The 18,125-nt window shown below is 36.9% G+C and overlaps 1 protein-coding gene across 1 annotated transcript; it reads left to right on the forward strand.

Annotated features, from left to right (window-relative positions):
* The first annotated feature begins 3,982 nt into the window (after positions 1–3,982).
* Positions 3,983–14,327, forward strand: ccdc107 (coiled-coil domain containing 107). The gene is made up of 6 exons (XM_051688971.1): positions 3,983–4,195; positions 5,410–5,642; positions 6,162–6,234; positions 6,334–6,424; positions 9,761–9,870; positions 12,817–14,327. The coding sequence occupies exons 1-6, from the start codon at positions 4,063–4,065 to the stop codon at positions 13,113–13,115; spliced, it is 939 nt and encodes a 312-aa protein (XP_051544931.1). The 5' UTR covers positions 3,983–4,062; the 3' UTR covers positions 13,116–14,327.
* The last annotated feature ends 3,798 nt before the right edge of the window (positions 14,328–18,125 follow it).

Raw genomic sequence — 18,125 nt, forward strand, 5'->3', positions numbered from 1 at the left:
ATTATCACAAAGAGAATCAATGGGTTCATCCAAAAGCTGATAAATGTTGCTTTCAGAGGCTTTATATGGAGTTAAGATGACAATACGGTGACTTTCAAACTGTTCTGAGACCAGTGCAGACAGACAGCACACTGGAGGTTAAGTCATTCACTAAATAGGGAAGCATACTGTATATGGACATACATTTTTAGATTTTTTTTGTTTTTTGTTTTTTGCATGTTTATTAGGCGCTACTAGTTACAAATCAAAATGGGAAATGTACACAGCAGTCACGCTCGGGTCTCAGGAAGTTTATCTGATAATGCTATGACTTTATTCTCGTAATTTTGACTTTATTCTCAAAATATTACAACTTTATTCTCGTAATGCTATGACTTTACTCTCGTAATTGTGACCTTATTCTCAAAACATTAAGTATTTAATCTCATAATGCTACAAATTTATTCTGTAATTGTGATTTTATCCTTTTTTACTTTTTTTCTCCCCAGTTTGGAATGCCAGATTCGCTCTAGGTCCTCATGGTGACGTAGTGACTCGCCTCAATCTGGGTGGCGGAGGATGAATCTCAGTTGCCTCTGCGTCTGTGTCCTCCTAGTGTGTGTGGAGGCTTCACACTATTCTCCGTAGCATCCATACATAACTCACCAAACTCCCCACCGAGAGCGAGAACCACATTATAACGATCACAAGGTTAACCCAATGTGACTCTACCCACCCTAGCAACCAGGCCTAGTGGTTGCTAAGGAAGCCTGACTGAAGTCACTCAGCATGCCCTGGATTTGAACTCACGGCTCAAGGGGTAGTAGTCAGCGTCTTTACTTGCTGAGCTACCCAGGCCACTGTGACCTTATTCTTAAAATATTAAAGCTCCAACCTCTCGGCAAATTCCTTGAAGGACATCGTCAACCTGCGTAAACAAAAGCAAAAGAGAAAAACAGGAGAGTCTCTGCTCTTTTGGAAAAACAATATAATTTTCACGTGCTTGTTGGAGTCGGACTATATTTTTTTACAGTCTTAAAAAAGATAACTGAGACCATCTTCTTATTGTCTTCTTTTTCCTGTTCTTCTACTGTTCTGGTGACTAAACTGTAGTGTGATGTAAGCTAATCTTTCCATAGCACACCTGCCATATCTTCATATTGAGTATGCTCCAAAGTCACTAAAAGACATGCCTCCACCCTACAGCTTTTCTCCAGTCAAATCAAATCAATCAAATCACTTTATTGTCACACAGACATGTACACAAGTGCAATGGTGTGTGAAATTCTTGGGTGCAGTTCCGTGACAGTGATGAGACATATACCAATTTACAATAACCTCAAATTAACACAGCACAATTTAAACATCTGATATATACATAATTACACTCAACAATATACAAATAATAACATACACTGTACAGTATACAATACGCACTATATAGAGTCTCAGTCAATTTTATTTTAATTTGAGCTAATTTAAAGAAATTAATAATATTCATTTGAGTCTTTCCTGCTTATTAAAACTGCAATGTAATGTCCCCCCTCTATGGTGAATTCCCATGCATCCTAAACCCATTTTTAAACCTTTTTGTCCAGCCTTAGTAAAAACCATGCAAAAACAGTATCCCGTAACAACATTGGCCTTTCATGACTTCAAAAGAATTCAGCCCAGATCTTTATTAGCTGAACAGATATTTATAGAACTAATGTACCCATGTTAGTTTATATTTCACCAAACATGTTTAAAAAGCATTATTAACCCTTCCTACCATGCCTGTCCTGTCCTAGAAAGACATTTACTTAGCGTTTTTCCTAGCACTTTTCTAACCCATTTTGAGAGCTACTCAACAATGTCCAAAACATGCATTTAGTAAGAGTTATGCATTTACATTGCAGTTTGCAAAACAATTCACAGACCTATTCAGAGAACAGCCCAGAAAAAAATGTATAGAATAGCCCTAAGGGTGCAGTTGTTAATCTACAAATGACAGAATAGGGTGTGCTGAGTTTTGTTTTTCACACACCCAGTAGCTACTTATTTGTTTCCTTAATCCCCTCACCATACGATATAGTATGTTAAACCATGAACATATTTGAATGACACCTAAGTGTCCTACACTTCTACACTGTGTATCTGTATGGCCAGATAAGGAAACAAGGTTTTCGGAGTTACTTTTCACCTGATCATTTAGAAAAAAATTCCAATTCACTTTGAGGTGTGAGTGATGATTGATATCCGCAAATTACACTCCTGAGTCTTCACAACACAACTTTACTGTGGGAGCCCTGAACAGTCCTCCACTCCTCCACCATTCTTATGGGAAAGCCTGCTGTTGTGAGCGAACGATGAGTCCATATATACATTTGAGCTGGTTTGTCTTCTGCCAGCTCACAGAATTTATAAACCAATTCGTTAGAGATAAATGATGAAAGTCTAAATTATCTAAGTCTTACTTTACCTCAACCCTTAGAGCCTGTACTATGTGTACTATCAGTGTTCACTGTGTTCAGTTTTATCTGTGTGTTTGCTCCAACGTTAGGCCTACATACGAGACAGAGGATTGCATTTGATCATTATGCCACTCGACTGTGAAGCTGCGTGCACAAACACTTTATTAGCGGTTACCAGTGGTTAACAACATTTTCCTGAAATGACATATAACTTGTATGAGCCCTAGAAAACAACTTCAGAAGTTGCACAGGTAGCACAAGGTTTGTGGAATTCAAATGGGAACTTTTGTGCATGCACACTCAGTAGTTGTTTTAACCACCATGCAAACCTTTTTTTAACCACCATGCAAACCTGCAATTGCATGGGGCTCCCGAAGTTGGGTGGGGGACTCCCGCCCCAGTAGGAACACTCTGCAAAAATATGCTTGAGGAGTGACATGTTGTTCTGAATATGAGAGGATGAATTTCAAATTATGATTATGATCAAATTGGGGCTCCGGGTTAGTCAGTTGCTTGGGGCCTCAGAAATCGTAAACCCGCCCCTGTGCACAGTCCCAAGCTGCAACAGACCAACTTTCAGATTTTGTTTCTGAGGTTTATGTGGGCTGTTGTGCATGCAAAATCTCATGTAGGTACAGAGCCTTAAATTTAAACGTTGATTCTTATGTGACATTGCTAGTAATTTAGATGTTTTTCCTTTCAGAATTTTAATGGGTATTTTATCTTTAAAAAGACAAGAATGGTTTATTTGCAGTATTTTATTTAATATTATATCAAATAAAATACAAATTTAACACATAAAAAACAGCCCAGTGAGTTGTTGATTTCAGTTATGACATTTTCTGTGGAGTCTATATCACTTTTGTTAAAAAAGCCTATGCAAATATCTACATAATTAATGATTTGATGTCTAATTTGCAAATTTTACTAAACGAAAATGGGTAAATTTCCAAGACAAAAATATGTATTTCATTTTTAAGAAAGTTAAGGAAATAAATTAGTGCCTGATTGTACCTGATATGCGAACTTGAAAGTATTAGTGGGCAGACAAATAACCAATGTCCATGAATACTGTTGATTTTTTTTTTTTTAAATCAATATATTTTTTTTAAATGTAGACCTACATGTGTACTGTTGCATAGCCTATTTATGTATGTAGGACATGTACAATGGAATTGCTGTGACTGGTGACAATTTATTTTAGGTTTATCAACATTTTACTCATCTTTTGCATTTGTTCTTCACTTAAATATTCCTTATACATTTTTATAAGTACATATATTCTATTAAGTCTCTCTAAAGTGATGTCATAAATGTTGCATGTATTATACAAGAACACTTTAAAAAAAGGCTTTAAATAAAGTATTGCATATAACTTTTTTTAAATTATTATTATTAATAGAAGACAAAATCAATACAACCAAAAAGGCATTAATTGTACAATGAACATATGGCCATTTTCAGTGATCTCTAAGCAAAGGCGCAATGACGCTCCAGTCCTGAAGATGGCAGCAGACGGCGCTGTTTCTTGCCGAACTGTTTCATCAACACACAAAGAAGACATCTTGTCAACAGTAGTTTGGAACTGTTGCTCATATGTGTAGTGTGCTGTATTTGTAGTGAATAAGTGATGGTGCTGTCCTCCTCGCAGCAGGTCGTGATGGCGTTCACTGCCGTTCTCCTGGTGTTCGTGTTGTTTCCGCGCATGTTCGGCAGCGGCAGCCGGGAGAGTCAGTCATTCGACCCGCGGATCAGCAGGAAAGGTGCGAACACAGACTCGACCGCCTCTCACTCTATACTGTTTTTTTTTTTTTACTGGTGTTTATTTACTCTCACTATATACTGGGGTTCTTTACTGGTGTTTATTTACTCTCACTATATACTGGGGCTCTTTACTGGTGTTTATTTACTCTCACTATATACTGGGGTTCTTTACTGGTGTTTATTTACTCTCACTATATACTGGGGTTCTTTACTGGTGTTTATTTACTCTCACTATATACTGGGACGTTTTACTGGTGTTTGTTTACTCTCACTATATACTGGGACGTTTTACTGGTGTTTATTTACTCTCACTATATACTGGGGCTCTTTACTGGTGTTTATTTACTCTCACTATATACTGGGGTTCTTTACTGGTGTTTATTTACTCTCACTATATACTGGGGTTCTTTACTGGTGTTTATTTACTCTCACTATATACTGGGGCTCTTTACTGGTGTTTATTTACTCTCACTATATACTGGGGTTCTTTACTGGTGTTTATTTACTCTCACTATATACTGGGGCTCTTTACTGGTGTTTATTTACTCTCACTATATACTGGGGCTCTTTACTGGTGTTTGTTTACTCTCACTATATACTGGGGCTCTTTACTGGTGTTTATTTACTCTCACTATATACTGGGGCTCTTTACTGGTGTTTATTTACTCTCACTATATACTGGGGCTCTTTACTGGTGTTTATTCACTCTCACTATATACAGTTTTTTTTTTACTGGTGTTTGTTTACTCTCACTATATACTGGGGCTCTTTACTGGTGTTTATTTACTCTCACTATATACTGGGGCTTTTTACTGGTGTTTATTTACTCTCACTATATACTGGGGCTCTTTACTGGTGTTTATTTGCTCTCACTATATACAGGGGTTTTTACTGGTGTTTGTTTACTCTCACTATATACTGGGGCTCTTTACTGGTGTTTATTTACTCTCACTATATACAGGGGTTTTTACTGGTGTTTGTTGTTTACTGGAGTCCAGTCTGTTTACTGGAGATCTTTACTGGTATAAACTGTTGTTATGTATAGACCTGCAATAAGAATAGAAATCAAATGCATGGGAAGGCAATTCATGTAACTGACAAGTTACATTTAGTATTCATGCATGGACAGTGCTTATTACTCAATATAACCTGAAAGAAGAGATTATTTCAGTATATTTTGATGCATTAGAAGTGTCTGTCTTGTGTTCTGCAGGTCCTGGTCCGGGTCTCGGTCCTGGCAGCATGAAGAGTCAGCAGCAAGTCCACATGAATGGAGCACCACCCAAATCTCAGAATGTGGAGAACATGCATCAGATGAAGAAACTGATGGAGCAAGAGTTGAAGAGTGAAAAATTCAAATCCAACAGCAACAAGGGCTACGTCTTCACGCTCATGCCCATCTACGCCATCGGTGTCGGACTCTTCGCTGCTTATAAGTTCCTGAAGGTACTGATGTGTGTCGTAACACACAATTGTACTTGTACACCCATGTTCACACACTGATAGCGTGTATGGGGGAACCTAAAAATTAAAAATAATAAATTAAAAGTAAAAAAAATAAGAAACTATATTTTGCATAAAGAAAATAAAGCCTATTTGATGGACCATAAAGATTTTTACGTTTTTTTTTTTTTTGCATTGTGTATTTATTTTAAATATAATTAAGCACATTTCCCCCAAAATTCTTATTTGTGTAATGAGGAAAAAATCTAATAATCCTCTAATAATGATATATTCTTTAAATTGCTCAGTATTATACAACATGGTACCATTTGTTTAGATTTTTGCATTACACTTAAGGCAATTTTGTGGGAAAATGTGATTAAATGTCATGAAAATAATGTCACAATGCATTTAATCGGGTACTAAAAAACTTATGCAAAGTTTTTATGCAAAGAATTATGGCCCAGAAATTTCTTCATGAGATTCACCTGTGTAAAGATTCATTTCTTTGTGTGTTCGCAGATAAAGTCTGCGAGTGACTCTGAAGCTCAGAAAGCAAAAACAGCTCGAGGAGTGAAGAAATCAGAGGAGACAGGTGTGTACGTGTGTTATGTGAAAGGTGCCGTAACTCTGTCACAATTCATTTTGAACTGATTTTTGTTTATTAATTATTTATATTTCTCATTTTTAATAGAGAATCAACTGAATGAGTTGGAGCTGAGGTTAGCTCAGACAGAGAAGATGCTCAACTCTATTCTGACCCAACTGGACCCGCTCACAAACTGGTGAGACTCCGTTATTAGCTGGGATGTGCAAATGTACACATTTTTTTAATATACATATACATTGTCTGAATGACTTGTCGTCTAAGCGGCCTGAAGGAAGCCCTGCTTAATTTGGCTGATTTTTGGTCATGTCAACCATAAACCGGTCAAAGGCGGTTTATAGGGGGCGTTCACACAGGATGCGTTCTTGTTCCATAAAAACCTGATGGAGTGCAACTGAATGTTTTTAAAAGATGTCCACCTGCATAGACTAATAATGATAATACATGTTATTTAATTAAATTAAACAATAGCTCAGGAATCCAAGAACGTACAGGTTTAATCATTTCCTTGAAATGTATTGTTGGTAGTTGGGATGTAATGGCGTCACAGTTTCACGGTATACCACAGTTTTAAAAAGTGATGGTTATCAAACTGTTGACATTTATAATTCACAGTATTACTTGATTTTATTTTTCTAAAATCCAAGTAAAGGAATGAAAGTTTCCATTGTAATTATCAGTTAAATTAAGAGAGAATCGGCTACATTTACACAGCGTAATATGAACTTGATCAAATAAAGCTCTAGTTTGCGACATCCTCCTGTTTCAATCAACAAGACACACGCGTGAACTGCACCAAAGCACATATGCTTACACTCAAATAAATGAAAACATCAGTCGTAGGAGCATTTTAAAATGACCGATTCAGAATATTTTGCCTTTACAAAGTACTTTATGCAACTGGTTTAAAAATTCTGTCCATCATAACAAAATTCTTCTAACAAATTCTACGTTTCACAACACTTATAGTAAAAACAGCAAAGTCTTTCTGGCAAGTCAGGCCACTGTCGGTCATCTTTGGAACGCTCCTCGGAGAATATTTCCAGTCATGCCAGTGCAGCTCCTTTCTACTTGACTGAGGAAAGACCACAATCTCCAAAACGTTTGGTCATGATTATGATCAAAGAACATCTTTTAAATCAACAGTAAAATCTGACAATACTGGAATCATAAATTGTGCTTCTCAGATTGTGCTAAAAACGCAATGTTCCCCACTTGTACAGCTTATATGTGCATGCGCGTTCTTGAGATGATTGACAGGTGATGTCTGTATCTAAAAGGTGATTGGCTCTTTTACCTGTATGGTGGTAATCCGTTGACCATTGGGCGTTCAGAGCTCCGCAGTTGAGCGTTCTAATTTCTTCCATTAATTTGAATAGAAGTGACCCGTCTCTGCTAAATAGTCTCTGAAAAACATTCAGTCAGTGAACTTGATAATTAATGCGCAGCATAGAGGGTTCAAATATCAGAAATGTCATTGACTCATCATTGTGTGTGATGTCTAAAGGTTCATTTAGAGGCCATTTGATCTATTATTTAATATTACTTTCAATAAAAACTTTCAATAACTGTCCAATTAGTGAATGAATTGTATTTGAGGTAAAAAGCCCTCTGATGCGGGTGCTAAAGGCCCCTATTAAACACTGTTTTTCTTAAATGGGGCGAATAGATTTGTTTTGAAAAATCTTCAAAGTGCGCTCACATTGACTTATTCAATCACAGTGGAGATTATTTTGTTTACAGAATTTCTTGAGATGTTATGAAATGTCAAATGAGAAATTATGCACCCTTTTCTGAAGTGGTTATTTTGAATAAGCATTATTTTAATTGGTCACACTTTATATTAAGTGGCATTAACTACCATGTTCTAACATTAAATACATACAGGACTATGTATTTACTGTGTAACTACATGCTGTTCTGCAACATTCCCACATTTACTGCTACTGAGGTTGAGGTACGGGTAGGGTTAGGGGTTAGATTTAGGTTGTGGGGTAAGGATTGGGTTAGGGGTAAAGTTAACAGTGTAACTACAAATGTAATTAAATGCAAGTACTTTAAATGTAATTACAATGCAACAACATGTATGTACATAATAAGTACATTGTATCAAATGATTAAAGGTGCAGTATGTAAGATTCAGAAACCCTTGTTATTAGTGACACCTGTGGCCGTTAAGTGAACTGCAGCCTGTTGCTCGCGCTCGTGCACACACTCCATAGGGACACGAGCGAGCATCGGCCAAAACAATGACGTAACGTACAAAGAGACTGAATGTGATCCACCGGTATCATGCTGACAGATGAGGTAGCATAATTAAAATTACAGTTATGATTGTTTTACTACAAACTTTGAGACTAAACTAAAGCTAACATAGCATACTGATACACACATACAGCTACATACTACTGATCTATACCAGACAGTTTACTGTTATGTTGCACTATTGTATGTTTTGTATGTCATATGTTGTACTACGATCAAGAAACCGGCGTATTTGCTTAAATTTATCCTGCATACCTGACTTTTAGTATAAAGAGAAGATCGTTGAAATTATTTGAAAGTTACGAAGCAAGGTAGCAATTCGTTAGCGTTAGCAGGCAAGATCAAGTTAGCTAGGATTACACAGATCAATCCTTATGGCACAGTATTTCACATGCTTTGCACTTATGTAAGTTTACCTGTCTAATAAGAAGAACGCCAATTCAGGGTTGGTTTTGATCCCCAAAATTGAACGACGGTCCCTCCAGGAATCAAATGCCCTGCCGATGTTCACTCTGGTTTTCGCTCGACCGCGATCACTTTCCCGCTTAGCCTGTCGGGATTCAATAGATAATGTTTTGTTTTTTTTGGTTTGTTTTTTGGCTTACTCTGAGTTTGTGTAGGAGTCGGTGTTGTGTTTGGAGCCGGACGTTTGCTGGATCTCATCTTTAAGATAACGTTACCTAGTGTTGCAGTTTGTTGTTGCTGTTGAATAGCGCAAGAGAAGCACTGAGGCAAGGCTCTCGGGAGCGCTCATAAACGTCACATCCTTTGGATTTTCCCTGCAAAAGTGACCCACTCCCTTCAGTCTACAGGCTTTAATAGGCAACCTAGGAAGTCCGGGACGGGCTCATTGTTTTAAGTTGCGTTACAAGCCGTTCACACATTGGCAAAAAAAAAAAAAAAGGTGAATATTACATGAAAATTGTTACACATTGCACCTTTAAGTACATAGTAGTTAAAAAAAAAAAAAAAAAGCATCTTGTTGTCTCAAAAGTAGTTGACAAATTGTGCACTATAACTTTTCCCCCAGTATGTACACTATATCACTATAGTGGTGGTCAGTTTGTCTTTTAAAAGAAGACCGTGTTATGACACACAATGATTTCCTGTTCTGTTCTGATGTTGGTAAACACACTGATTCAAATGGAAACACTTTTGCATGCTCTGGCAGACCAACTTCTCATTGTGTTTCAGGCTTGTGAGTGTCAGCATATTTTTTGTTTGATGTGGTGTCCTTGTTGTGCTATAGTGTGAAATCTGTTGCCATGGAGCAGAAAAACGAGATCATGTCGCAGCTGCAGTGTATCCGGCAGCTAATGAAGAAGAGAGGCATGGAGTGTCCAAACATCAGGATAGAAGGTAAAACACATCTGCTCCCGTCATTAACTCACTCACACCTCCCAGGACAGTGCCAGTATGTTCCTCTTCTAACACACTTAGAAATAACAACAGCATTGAAAGTGTCACGTACAGTTCATAGTAGAGTGAAGACTTTCAAAAAGTAGTTGTTTATTATCCACCTTTTATTGATCCAATTAGCCGTCTTCAAATTTGTAAATTGGAGGTAGTGTCGCAAAGCTGTGCTTCAATTTAGATTTTTTTTTTTAAACATCAAACTTGTTATGGTTAATGTTTTAAACATTTCTGCCTTACATATTTTTACATTTCCAAAATTTTATATATACAGAATAATTACAATTTCCACTGAGTATATAGGACATTGAGTTTCATTAAATAACTGGGAACAATATATAAAATATCAGAATAAACCTAAAATAAAATATATTACTTTTAATAAATAATAATATATTAAAATGTATTAATATTTATATATGAAATAATCAAAATATAATAAACAATAATTTATGTTTGCAAGTTTGGCATCCAAAACATGAGGTTTGTGAACCAGCCATAAATATTTCGTTTTATACGTGGTTTTATGTTTTAACTCAGCTTAGTGGTGCAGTGTACTCATTTGTTTGTACTAGGGCTGTCACGATTATGAAATTTGGCTAACAATTAATTGTCAAACAAATAATTGCGATTTATGACGATTAATTGGCTGTTTTAGGGCTTTCACGATTAATTGTAATATTAATTGTCATATTTCTTAAGGTGCATTGAAATAAAAATACACTAAGAAGTCATTTTTACATATTTAACTTCAAATATATAAATGAAATAATAAAGTAGGGATATATGATTATATATGATATAAGGCTTTAAAAACGTATGAATGACATGAAAAATAATGATTTAAATATCAAAATATTTCTAAATACTTCTCTTTATGGTAAATTTTACATTTACACTGTTGTTTTTGGAACTCATATATTTTATATGATATTTTTTATATGATAAAAATGAAATATTATTTTTTTATATATTTGTATTATTTTTATATTATGCAATAGTAAAATATTTCCGTCCTAATTTCTTCACTTTCACACGTTATTTTAATGCTCTTTTATTAAACCCATGAGCCCATATTTCTCATGAAACAAAACTTTTGGCATTTTGTTTCATAATTTCATCAGTCCACAGAAATAGAGTAAGCATGTGTCACTGCGTGTCATTAACACTGCGTTTATGAACCTGTTATGACCGGGATCATTTGCCATTACACGGTCGTTTAAAGTGAAGCCGTGGCTCTTTGCATTCACTATCAAAGTTTATGTGTTTGTTTATATTTTTATGGGAGTTTTGTGCCTCTGCGGACGGCGCACGCATTATAGCACATGAGAAGCACTTCACACACTCTTCCGGACAGGAGCTGCTCTGGGTCGCACTCTCAGTGATGCTCGGAGTTCAGGCTACACCCACATTAATCCGGATACATTTGAAAATGACGTTTTTGTTTTTGAAATGCTCTTCGTCCACACTGCCATTTTCAAGCATTTTCCAAAAGTTGCACATCCACACTGAAACATACGAAAAATGCTTATATCCCCTTACTGCACATGCCAAAAATTGCCGTTCCATGAACGGTCTGAAACGCAATTGTCCTCGTGTTTCGTCGTCGGACAGCAATTCTGAGTAAACTTCCTGTCACCTTTGAAGGAATGCAAAGTGAAGGTTGTACAAAGTAACATTTATCTTTAACTGACGCTATCAAAGTGGATAGTAGGCACAATAACGCTGCTACAACATGGGCCTCCATCTTGATTGTTTTGGGTTGAATGGATCACATGACTACATCACATGACCATCAAAACATTGTCGTTTTCAGACATCTCCGTTTACCCAGTCCACACTACACCACAAAGAAGTTGTTTTCAAATTTATCCACTTGGGAGAGCGTTTTCGAAAAGCTCAGTTTTTGCTGTCTAAATATTTATGCTACAAATTAGGTAAATTCTTACTTATGCACGACTGGTGCGACCAACCTTGATTGGTAAAACAGGTGGCAGATCTTTGAAAGAAATGTGTCACAAGCGAATTATAGTGGGATTAACAAAGTATCTCTGAATCAACCAACATCACATATGTCACACTGCTGGTCGGGAGAGGAGAGGGCAGTCACCCTTTTTCATGACTCATGATTAGAGGTAGACCGATATTTATCGGTTTTACCGATTAATCGGTGCCGATTGTTGCTTTTTGGAACTATCGGTTATCTGCGAAAATCTATGTTAATAGTTGCAGAAAGTGTTTTCATAATTTTGTAATTTCAAAATAAGAGTCCCTGGTGTGTTTCGGGCTTGTTTATATTTAAAAGTCCCACGTTATGCACCAAATCTTCATTTATTTCTGGTTATTATTGGAATTTCAGTTAAACAAAAAACTGCATTTGAGATTTTATTCATTTTGGACACTTTCTCTTTGCCTGCCATAGTAAAGAAAACATTTTATAAATCGATTTTAAAAACTATCGGCTGATTAATCGGTTATCGGTCTTTCCATACCCCCTTAGTTATCGGTATCGCCAAAATCCACTATCGGTTGACCTCTACTCATGATGGTTGTTAAAACTGTCATAATACAATTGATCATAAATTGTTTTCTCCATGAGCTCCACTTATAAGTTGTTTTTGTTCTAAAAATAGTCAGGATGTAGTTTTGCTTGACCATTTTCAATCTCTCTGACCTTTAGAATGAAATTTTGACAAATTGAAATAAAACGTAGACATAAATGTGGACGGTCATAGCTAATGACAAGCTGTTTTATCTCAAAAGATATGAAACTTTGCTTCTTTATGTGTAATATGTGCATGTTGGCACCTTGAGATATACATATGCATGTGTTATACTATGAAAATGCTCCTTTGTTGTTGGGTTACACCGTCACTTGGTTGTGTCTTTTAGAGCCAGCATGCCAACGCAATCTTGACAAACTCATCGAGACTTTGGCTGCCGCTGAAGAGCTTCCAGAAACGGTGCTAGAATCACAAACAGATACTGAAACAAAGTCACATAATCACAAACCTCTCCAACCTGACTCTGAGGAAGAGGATGAGCATGCCGAGGAAGAGGCTGATAATGAGAGTGACTCTAGTATGCCCTCCCTCGAGGACACAGCTGACGTCAGTGATGATGTCACCATCGCTCAGAAAGTTCCAGACGATCTGACTGGAGGGTTGCGACGACGCAACAGGCCCGAGTAACTAACGAGAATCGGATGTACTTTTTTTAAATGTACATGTATATATATATTTATTTATTTAATTCCTCATGTGATGAAACGGTTGACAATATTAACTGGTTATACGCCAGTGTTTTTGGGTTAAATATTTAGCATCTACATGTTTGACTGTGATGTACTGTATGTTGTTCCAAAGAAAAAGAAAATGTCTTGGTAATCTGATAACATCCTCCATCCTGAAACAGCTGTCCTTTTCAGCTGGGAAAATAATATGAATGAATAATATTCAATATTCATTCAGAAATACTTCACATTGCTGAGGTAAAATGGGTATTTACTGAATATCTGTAAGTTTCATTTGGTCATTATCATGTGAATTTCCCTCTGTATTTCTGTGATGGTTTGCTCAAGCAGGAATGTGTACAATATTTCATTTGCATGTTTGTCGTGGTCTATGCAGGAAAATTTACACTGAATGTTTGCATCAGTTGCATGTGAATGACAATCATGTGTGCAAAACCTTTTCAGATTGTGAGGACCTCAAATAGGAAATGTTTTGCATTTCTTAAGAGTTATCAATTCTGTATACAAGTCTGTTTGATGATGAATTTTCCCGAACGGTTTGGCTTTGTGACAGCTTTCAGATTTAGGCTTTTAAGTGCATTTTGAAGTTGAATTATGCATACATGAACACATCTTAGAAAACGTTCATGCCCGCCTTTGCTGTCTGTGCCAGCTTTTAAAAACATTTCTAAAAAGCTACTTTTAAAAGCCTCATATTTTATGAATACATTTTGCATCTGTTTATTTAGAAGTTGAATATTTACGGTGCATAGTTTTTCATTGGTTTGCTAAGTGTATTTTTACTTTAGAGATTACTTTAAAAACAATATGAAATGTTTTGTTCCCTATCAGAGTGGATTCCTACATCAAGACTTTCAGAAATAAACGTAGAAGACAGCTACGCTATTCACACACATTTTTATTTGTTCAAACTTGACAATTGCTGCTCTTTCGGATGACGAAGTCATTATTTTTATATATTCAAATAATTTGAGAATTCTGTTGCATGGCTTTTGAATCATGTGATACTTTGACCTTTATTTTGTATCTGCAGGTCACTGTATATGATTAGCATGTGATAATACACTGTGTACTTCCTGTGCTCATTATTTTTGCCTTGTATGTGATGTACCTTGTAGTCTAGCAGATGAATATATATATATATATATATATATTATGAAGAACTGTTTAGAGCCTTAAATATTAAATATGTGTTGTCCTGGTGTTTATTATTAGTAAGAAACACTTACTGTACTATTTAGTCTCGAACTCTTTATTAGTCTTCCCTAGATGTGTGCCACTGTGAATTATTATAAACGTATCGTTCCGGTTCGCCCCTGTATGGCAGTTCTGTGTGTGAAAACTATTTATTATTTGTTTTTATTTGGCATGCCCAATTCCCAATGCACTCTAAGTCCTCGTGGTGGCGTAGTGACTCGCCTCAGTCCGGGTGGCGGAGGACGAATCTCAGTTGTTTCCGCGTCTGAGACCGTCAGTCCGCGCATCTTATCACGTGGCTTGTTGAGTGCGTTACCGTGGAGACCTAGCGCGTGTGGAGGCTTCACACTATTCTCCGCGGCATCCACGCACAACTCACCACGCACCCCACCGAGAGCGAGAACCACATTATAGTGACCACGAGGAGGTTAAGCCAACATGACTCTACCCACCCTAGCAACCAGGCCAATTGGTTGCTTAGGAAGCCTGACTGGAGTCACTCAGCACACCCTGGATTCGAGCTTGCGACTCCAGGTGTGGTAGTCAGTGTCTTTACTTGCTGAGCTACCCAGGCCCCCCAGATGAAAGCATCTTAACAGAATGCGCATGCGTGAGAGGGATCCCTTCTTGACACGACCCATTTCCAGACCTGGTTGTATGAGGACACAGCTCACATTCCTCGTAAAAAGGATGTCCAGGGCCAAGTTGCAAAAAACCCCTTAAGTTAAAAACCCTTATATACTTACAATTGTAACTACGTTTTTTTTTTTTTTTACTTAAAGAACAAACTTTAATAACAGCCGAGAAGTACTTCGTCATAAAATGCTGTACAAACTCTTGACAGCCCTTGTCTGCCTGGAGAGTTCCTGATATGGCCAGCAGAGGGTGCCAAAGTGTAAAGCATCAAATCATCTATCACATCTTTTACCAAAGGAACACTTTCCTAGATCATTTCTACAGCAGATCTCAGTCCCTGAGCACATTGCAATATACTGTATAAACCATTTAACGTCATTTCAGGTGTTATAATTTAATTTAGAAAAACCCTGTTTATTTCATGTGGATTAATGACAAAGAGAGATTGAATGCATAGAGTGAAATTCATTGTATTTGGGTCTAAATGTCCCAGAATAATCTCCCTACATCAGTTAGACCCACGCTCCTCCCATCAGCCTTAATCAAGTGCGTTTACCCACCTAAAGAGATGTGTGCTAAACCACGTTTGCCCTCTTACCTGGGCCTGCCTCTCTCTCTGGGAACTGTCTTTTAATTAATACAAGTGTGGATGGCGGGTGTAATTAGACACAAGATAGTTTTTCATTAGATGATCACTTCTAATTATGTCATGGCTACTCAGAATTATTCTATAGTTACTGTAACAGGCGTGAAGCATTTACTTATTTCCATGAATCATGGTATAAATATATTGGGTGGGGAGGAAATCTTCTCAGAGGAAGATTCTAAATTTATGTGTAGCCAATTTCCAGCTCATGACACATTCATTTCAGCTATGTTTTGCCTGAAAATAAAATAATAAATCTGTGACTTCATTTATTCAGTGGATGCACAGAAATCTGGGAAAAATAGTGAATATTCGTCTTAGAAACTAGCTTCTCTGTAGCTTTATGAATTATGAATTGCAGAATGGCAAACCAGCAGTCTTCAAACTGTTTTTATTGCATATTTGAAAACAGGATTAAGATGCTTGTGTGTGGGAATTTGTCTTGAGACATGCTTAAATTTGTTTTTGTTTTTTTCTCTTTCTTTAGAGCTGTACAGGTGCATGTGACACTGAAGCTATTTTTGCACTGGAGTGCACGGCTTTATGGCAGGCAAATCGTGTTTGGTTTGACAGAGGTGCACGCGGTGAGAATGTATTTGCAGAATGTGAAAGGTGAGAAACAGCACTGGCAAACCTTCGAGGGTAAAAGATATTCAACCCTATTTACTTTCTCAATACACATTTCTGGTCTTAATGTGAAGGGTTCACCAATGCACATTATTTCAGAATAAAATGTTTTCATAATCTTTCATCAAAATATGGTACAGTAAATTGCTCCACCTCATTTCAGGACTTTCCTATGACATCACAAAGCTCTCTCTTAAACTCCTCCCCTCCAACTTCCTGTCATATAGAGACCACTTTTCCCAAATCCAGTGAAATACTGATGGAAAAAAAAAATCCTGACAAATTGGAAATGTGTCACGTTACGTAGATAAAGTGGTTTGCGAATGCTGCTTCATGTTGACTACATTATCTGCCATTAAAAGGTTTGTCCTGTCATTTCAGACTGATCTCATTGTGAATTCAGCGACAGTACTTATAAAGTTTTGTTGTTGAGATCGGTCTGTGTATACCGAAATTGGAAGCACTGCCCCTAGTGACCAAAGCTGGAAGTGTTGTTGAATGTATAGGCACGTGTGAGTCTAAAATGTCCAATGGGTGGCGCCAAAAGCGATTTTCTTTTGCAGTTGTAAATGATGTAATACATTTAAAGGTATAGTTCACCCAAAAATGACAATTCTCTCAAAATTTACTCCCAGATGTGTATGACTATCTTTCTTCTGCTGAACACAAACGAAGATTTTTAGAATAATATTTCAGTTCTGTAGGTCCACACAATGCAAGTGAATGGTGGCCAAAACTTTGAAGCTCCAAAAAGCACATAAAGGCAGCATAAAAGTAATCCATATGACTCCAGTGGTTTAATCCATGTCTTCAGAAGTGATGTGATAGGTGTGGGTGAGAAACATCAATATTTTAGTCCTTTTTTTACTATAAATCTCCACTTTCACTTTCACATTCTTCTTCTTTCATTTTTTCCGATTTGCATTCTTTGTGCATATCGCCACCTACAGGGCAGGGAGGAGAATTAATTGTAAAAAAGGACTTAAATATTGATCTGTTTCTCAGCCACACCTATCATAGAGCTTCTGAAGACAAGGATTAAACCACTGGAGTTGTATAGATTACTTTTATGCCGCCTTTTTATGCTTTTTAGACCTTCAGAGCTCTAGCCACCATTAATTTGCATTGTGTGGACCTACAGATCTGAGATATTCTTCTTAAAATCTTCATTTGTGTTCTGCAGAAGAAAAAAAGTCATTACATCTGGGATGGCATAAGGGTAAATGATGAGAGGATTGTCATTTTTGGGTGATCTATCCCTTTAGAATGCATATTTTATTAACCATGACCTAACCCAAACCCTAAACTTAACCGTCAGTGGAGTAAAAATGTATTTTTAGAGGAAAATGCAACCTCTGAAATGCACTCACCATTGATTATTTGAACGTGATGGGAAATGGTGCTCGTCAGTAATTTGGCAATAGTGCCAATAGTGTTGATGTCATGGTACTGGAGCATATTGATTTCCTGTGTGATCATTTGTTTAATTCTTAATTACAATAAAATGTCTGAATTGAAAGTACTACAACTCCTGTTTACTAATTGTCATTTAGCAGACAGCGTGACAAAGTATACCAATTATAGTTACAATTTCCCTGTGAATGAAGTTGTGGTTAAGTTTAGTTAATCAAGGGTACAAGGGTAGTGCTAACATGAATAATTTCTGAGGTTTTAACATACAACCTTTCAATTACCAGCCCAGATCTGTAACCACTGGCTACATCACCTGCTTGTGATAAATTGAGAGGCTAGTTTCCATTTTAGTGAGGAAGACCCCTGTAATGAGCCTGTGTGAGTCAGATATGATGAATCACTCCATTAGATTCAGACCGGCAGTGATGG

This window comes from Myxocyprinus asiaticus, chromosome 45 (genome assembly GCF_019703515.2).
Source record: "Myxocyprinus asiaticus isolate MX2 ecotype Aquarium Trade chromosome 45, UBuf_Myxa_2, whole genome shotgun sequence".
Classification (NCBI taxonomy): Eukaryota; Metazoa; Chordata; class Actinopteri; order Cypriniformes; family Catostomidae; genus Myxocyprinus; species Myxocyprinus asiaticus.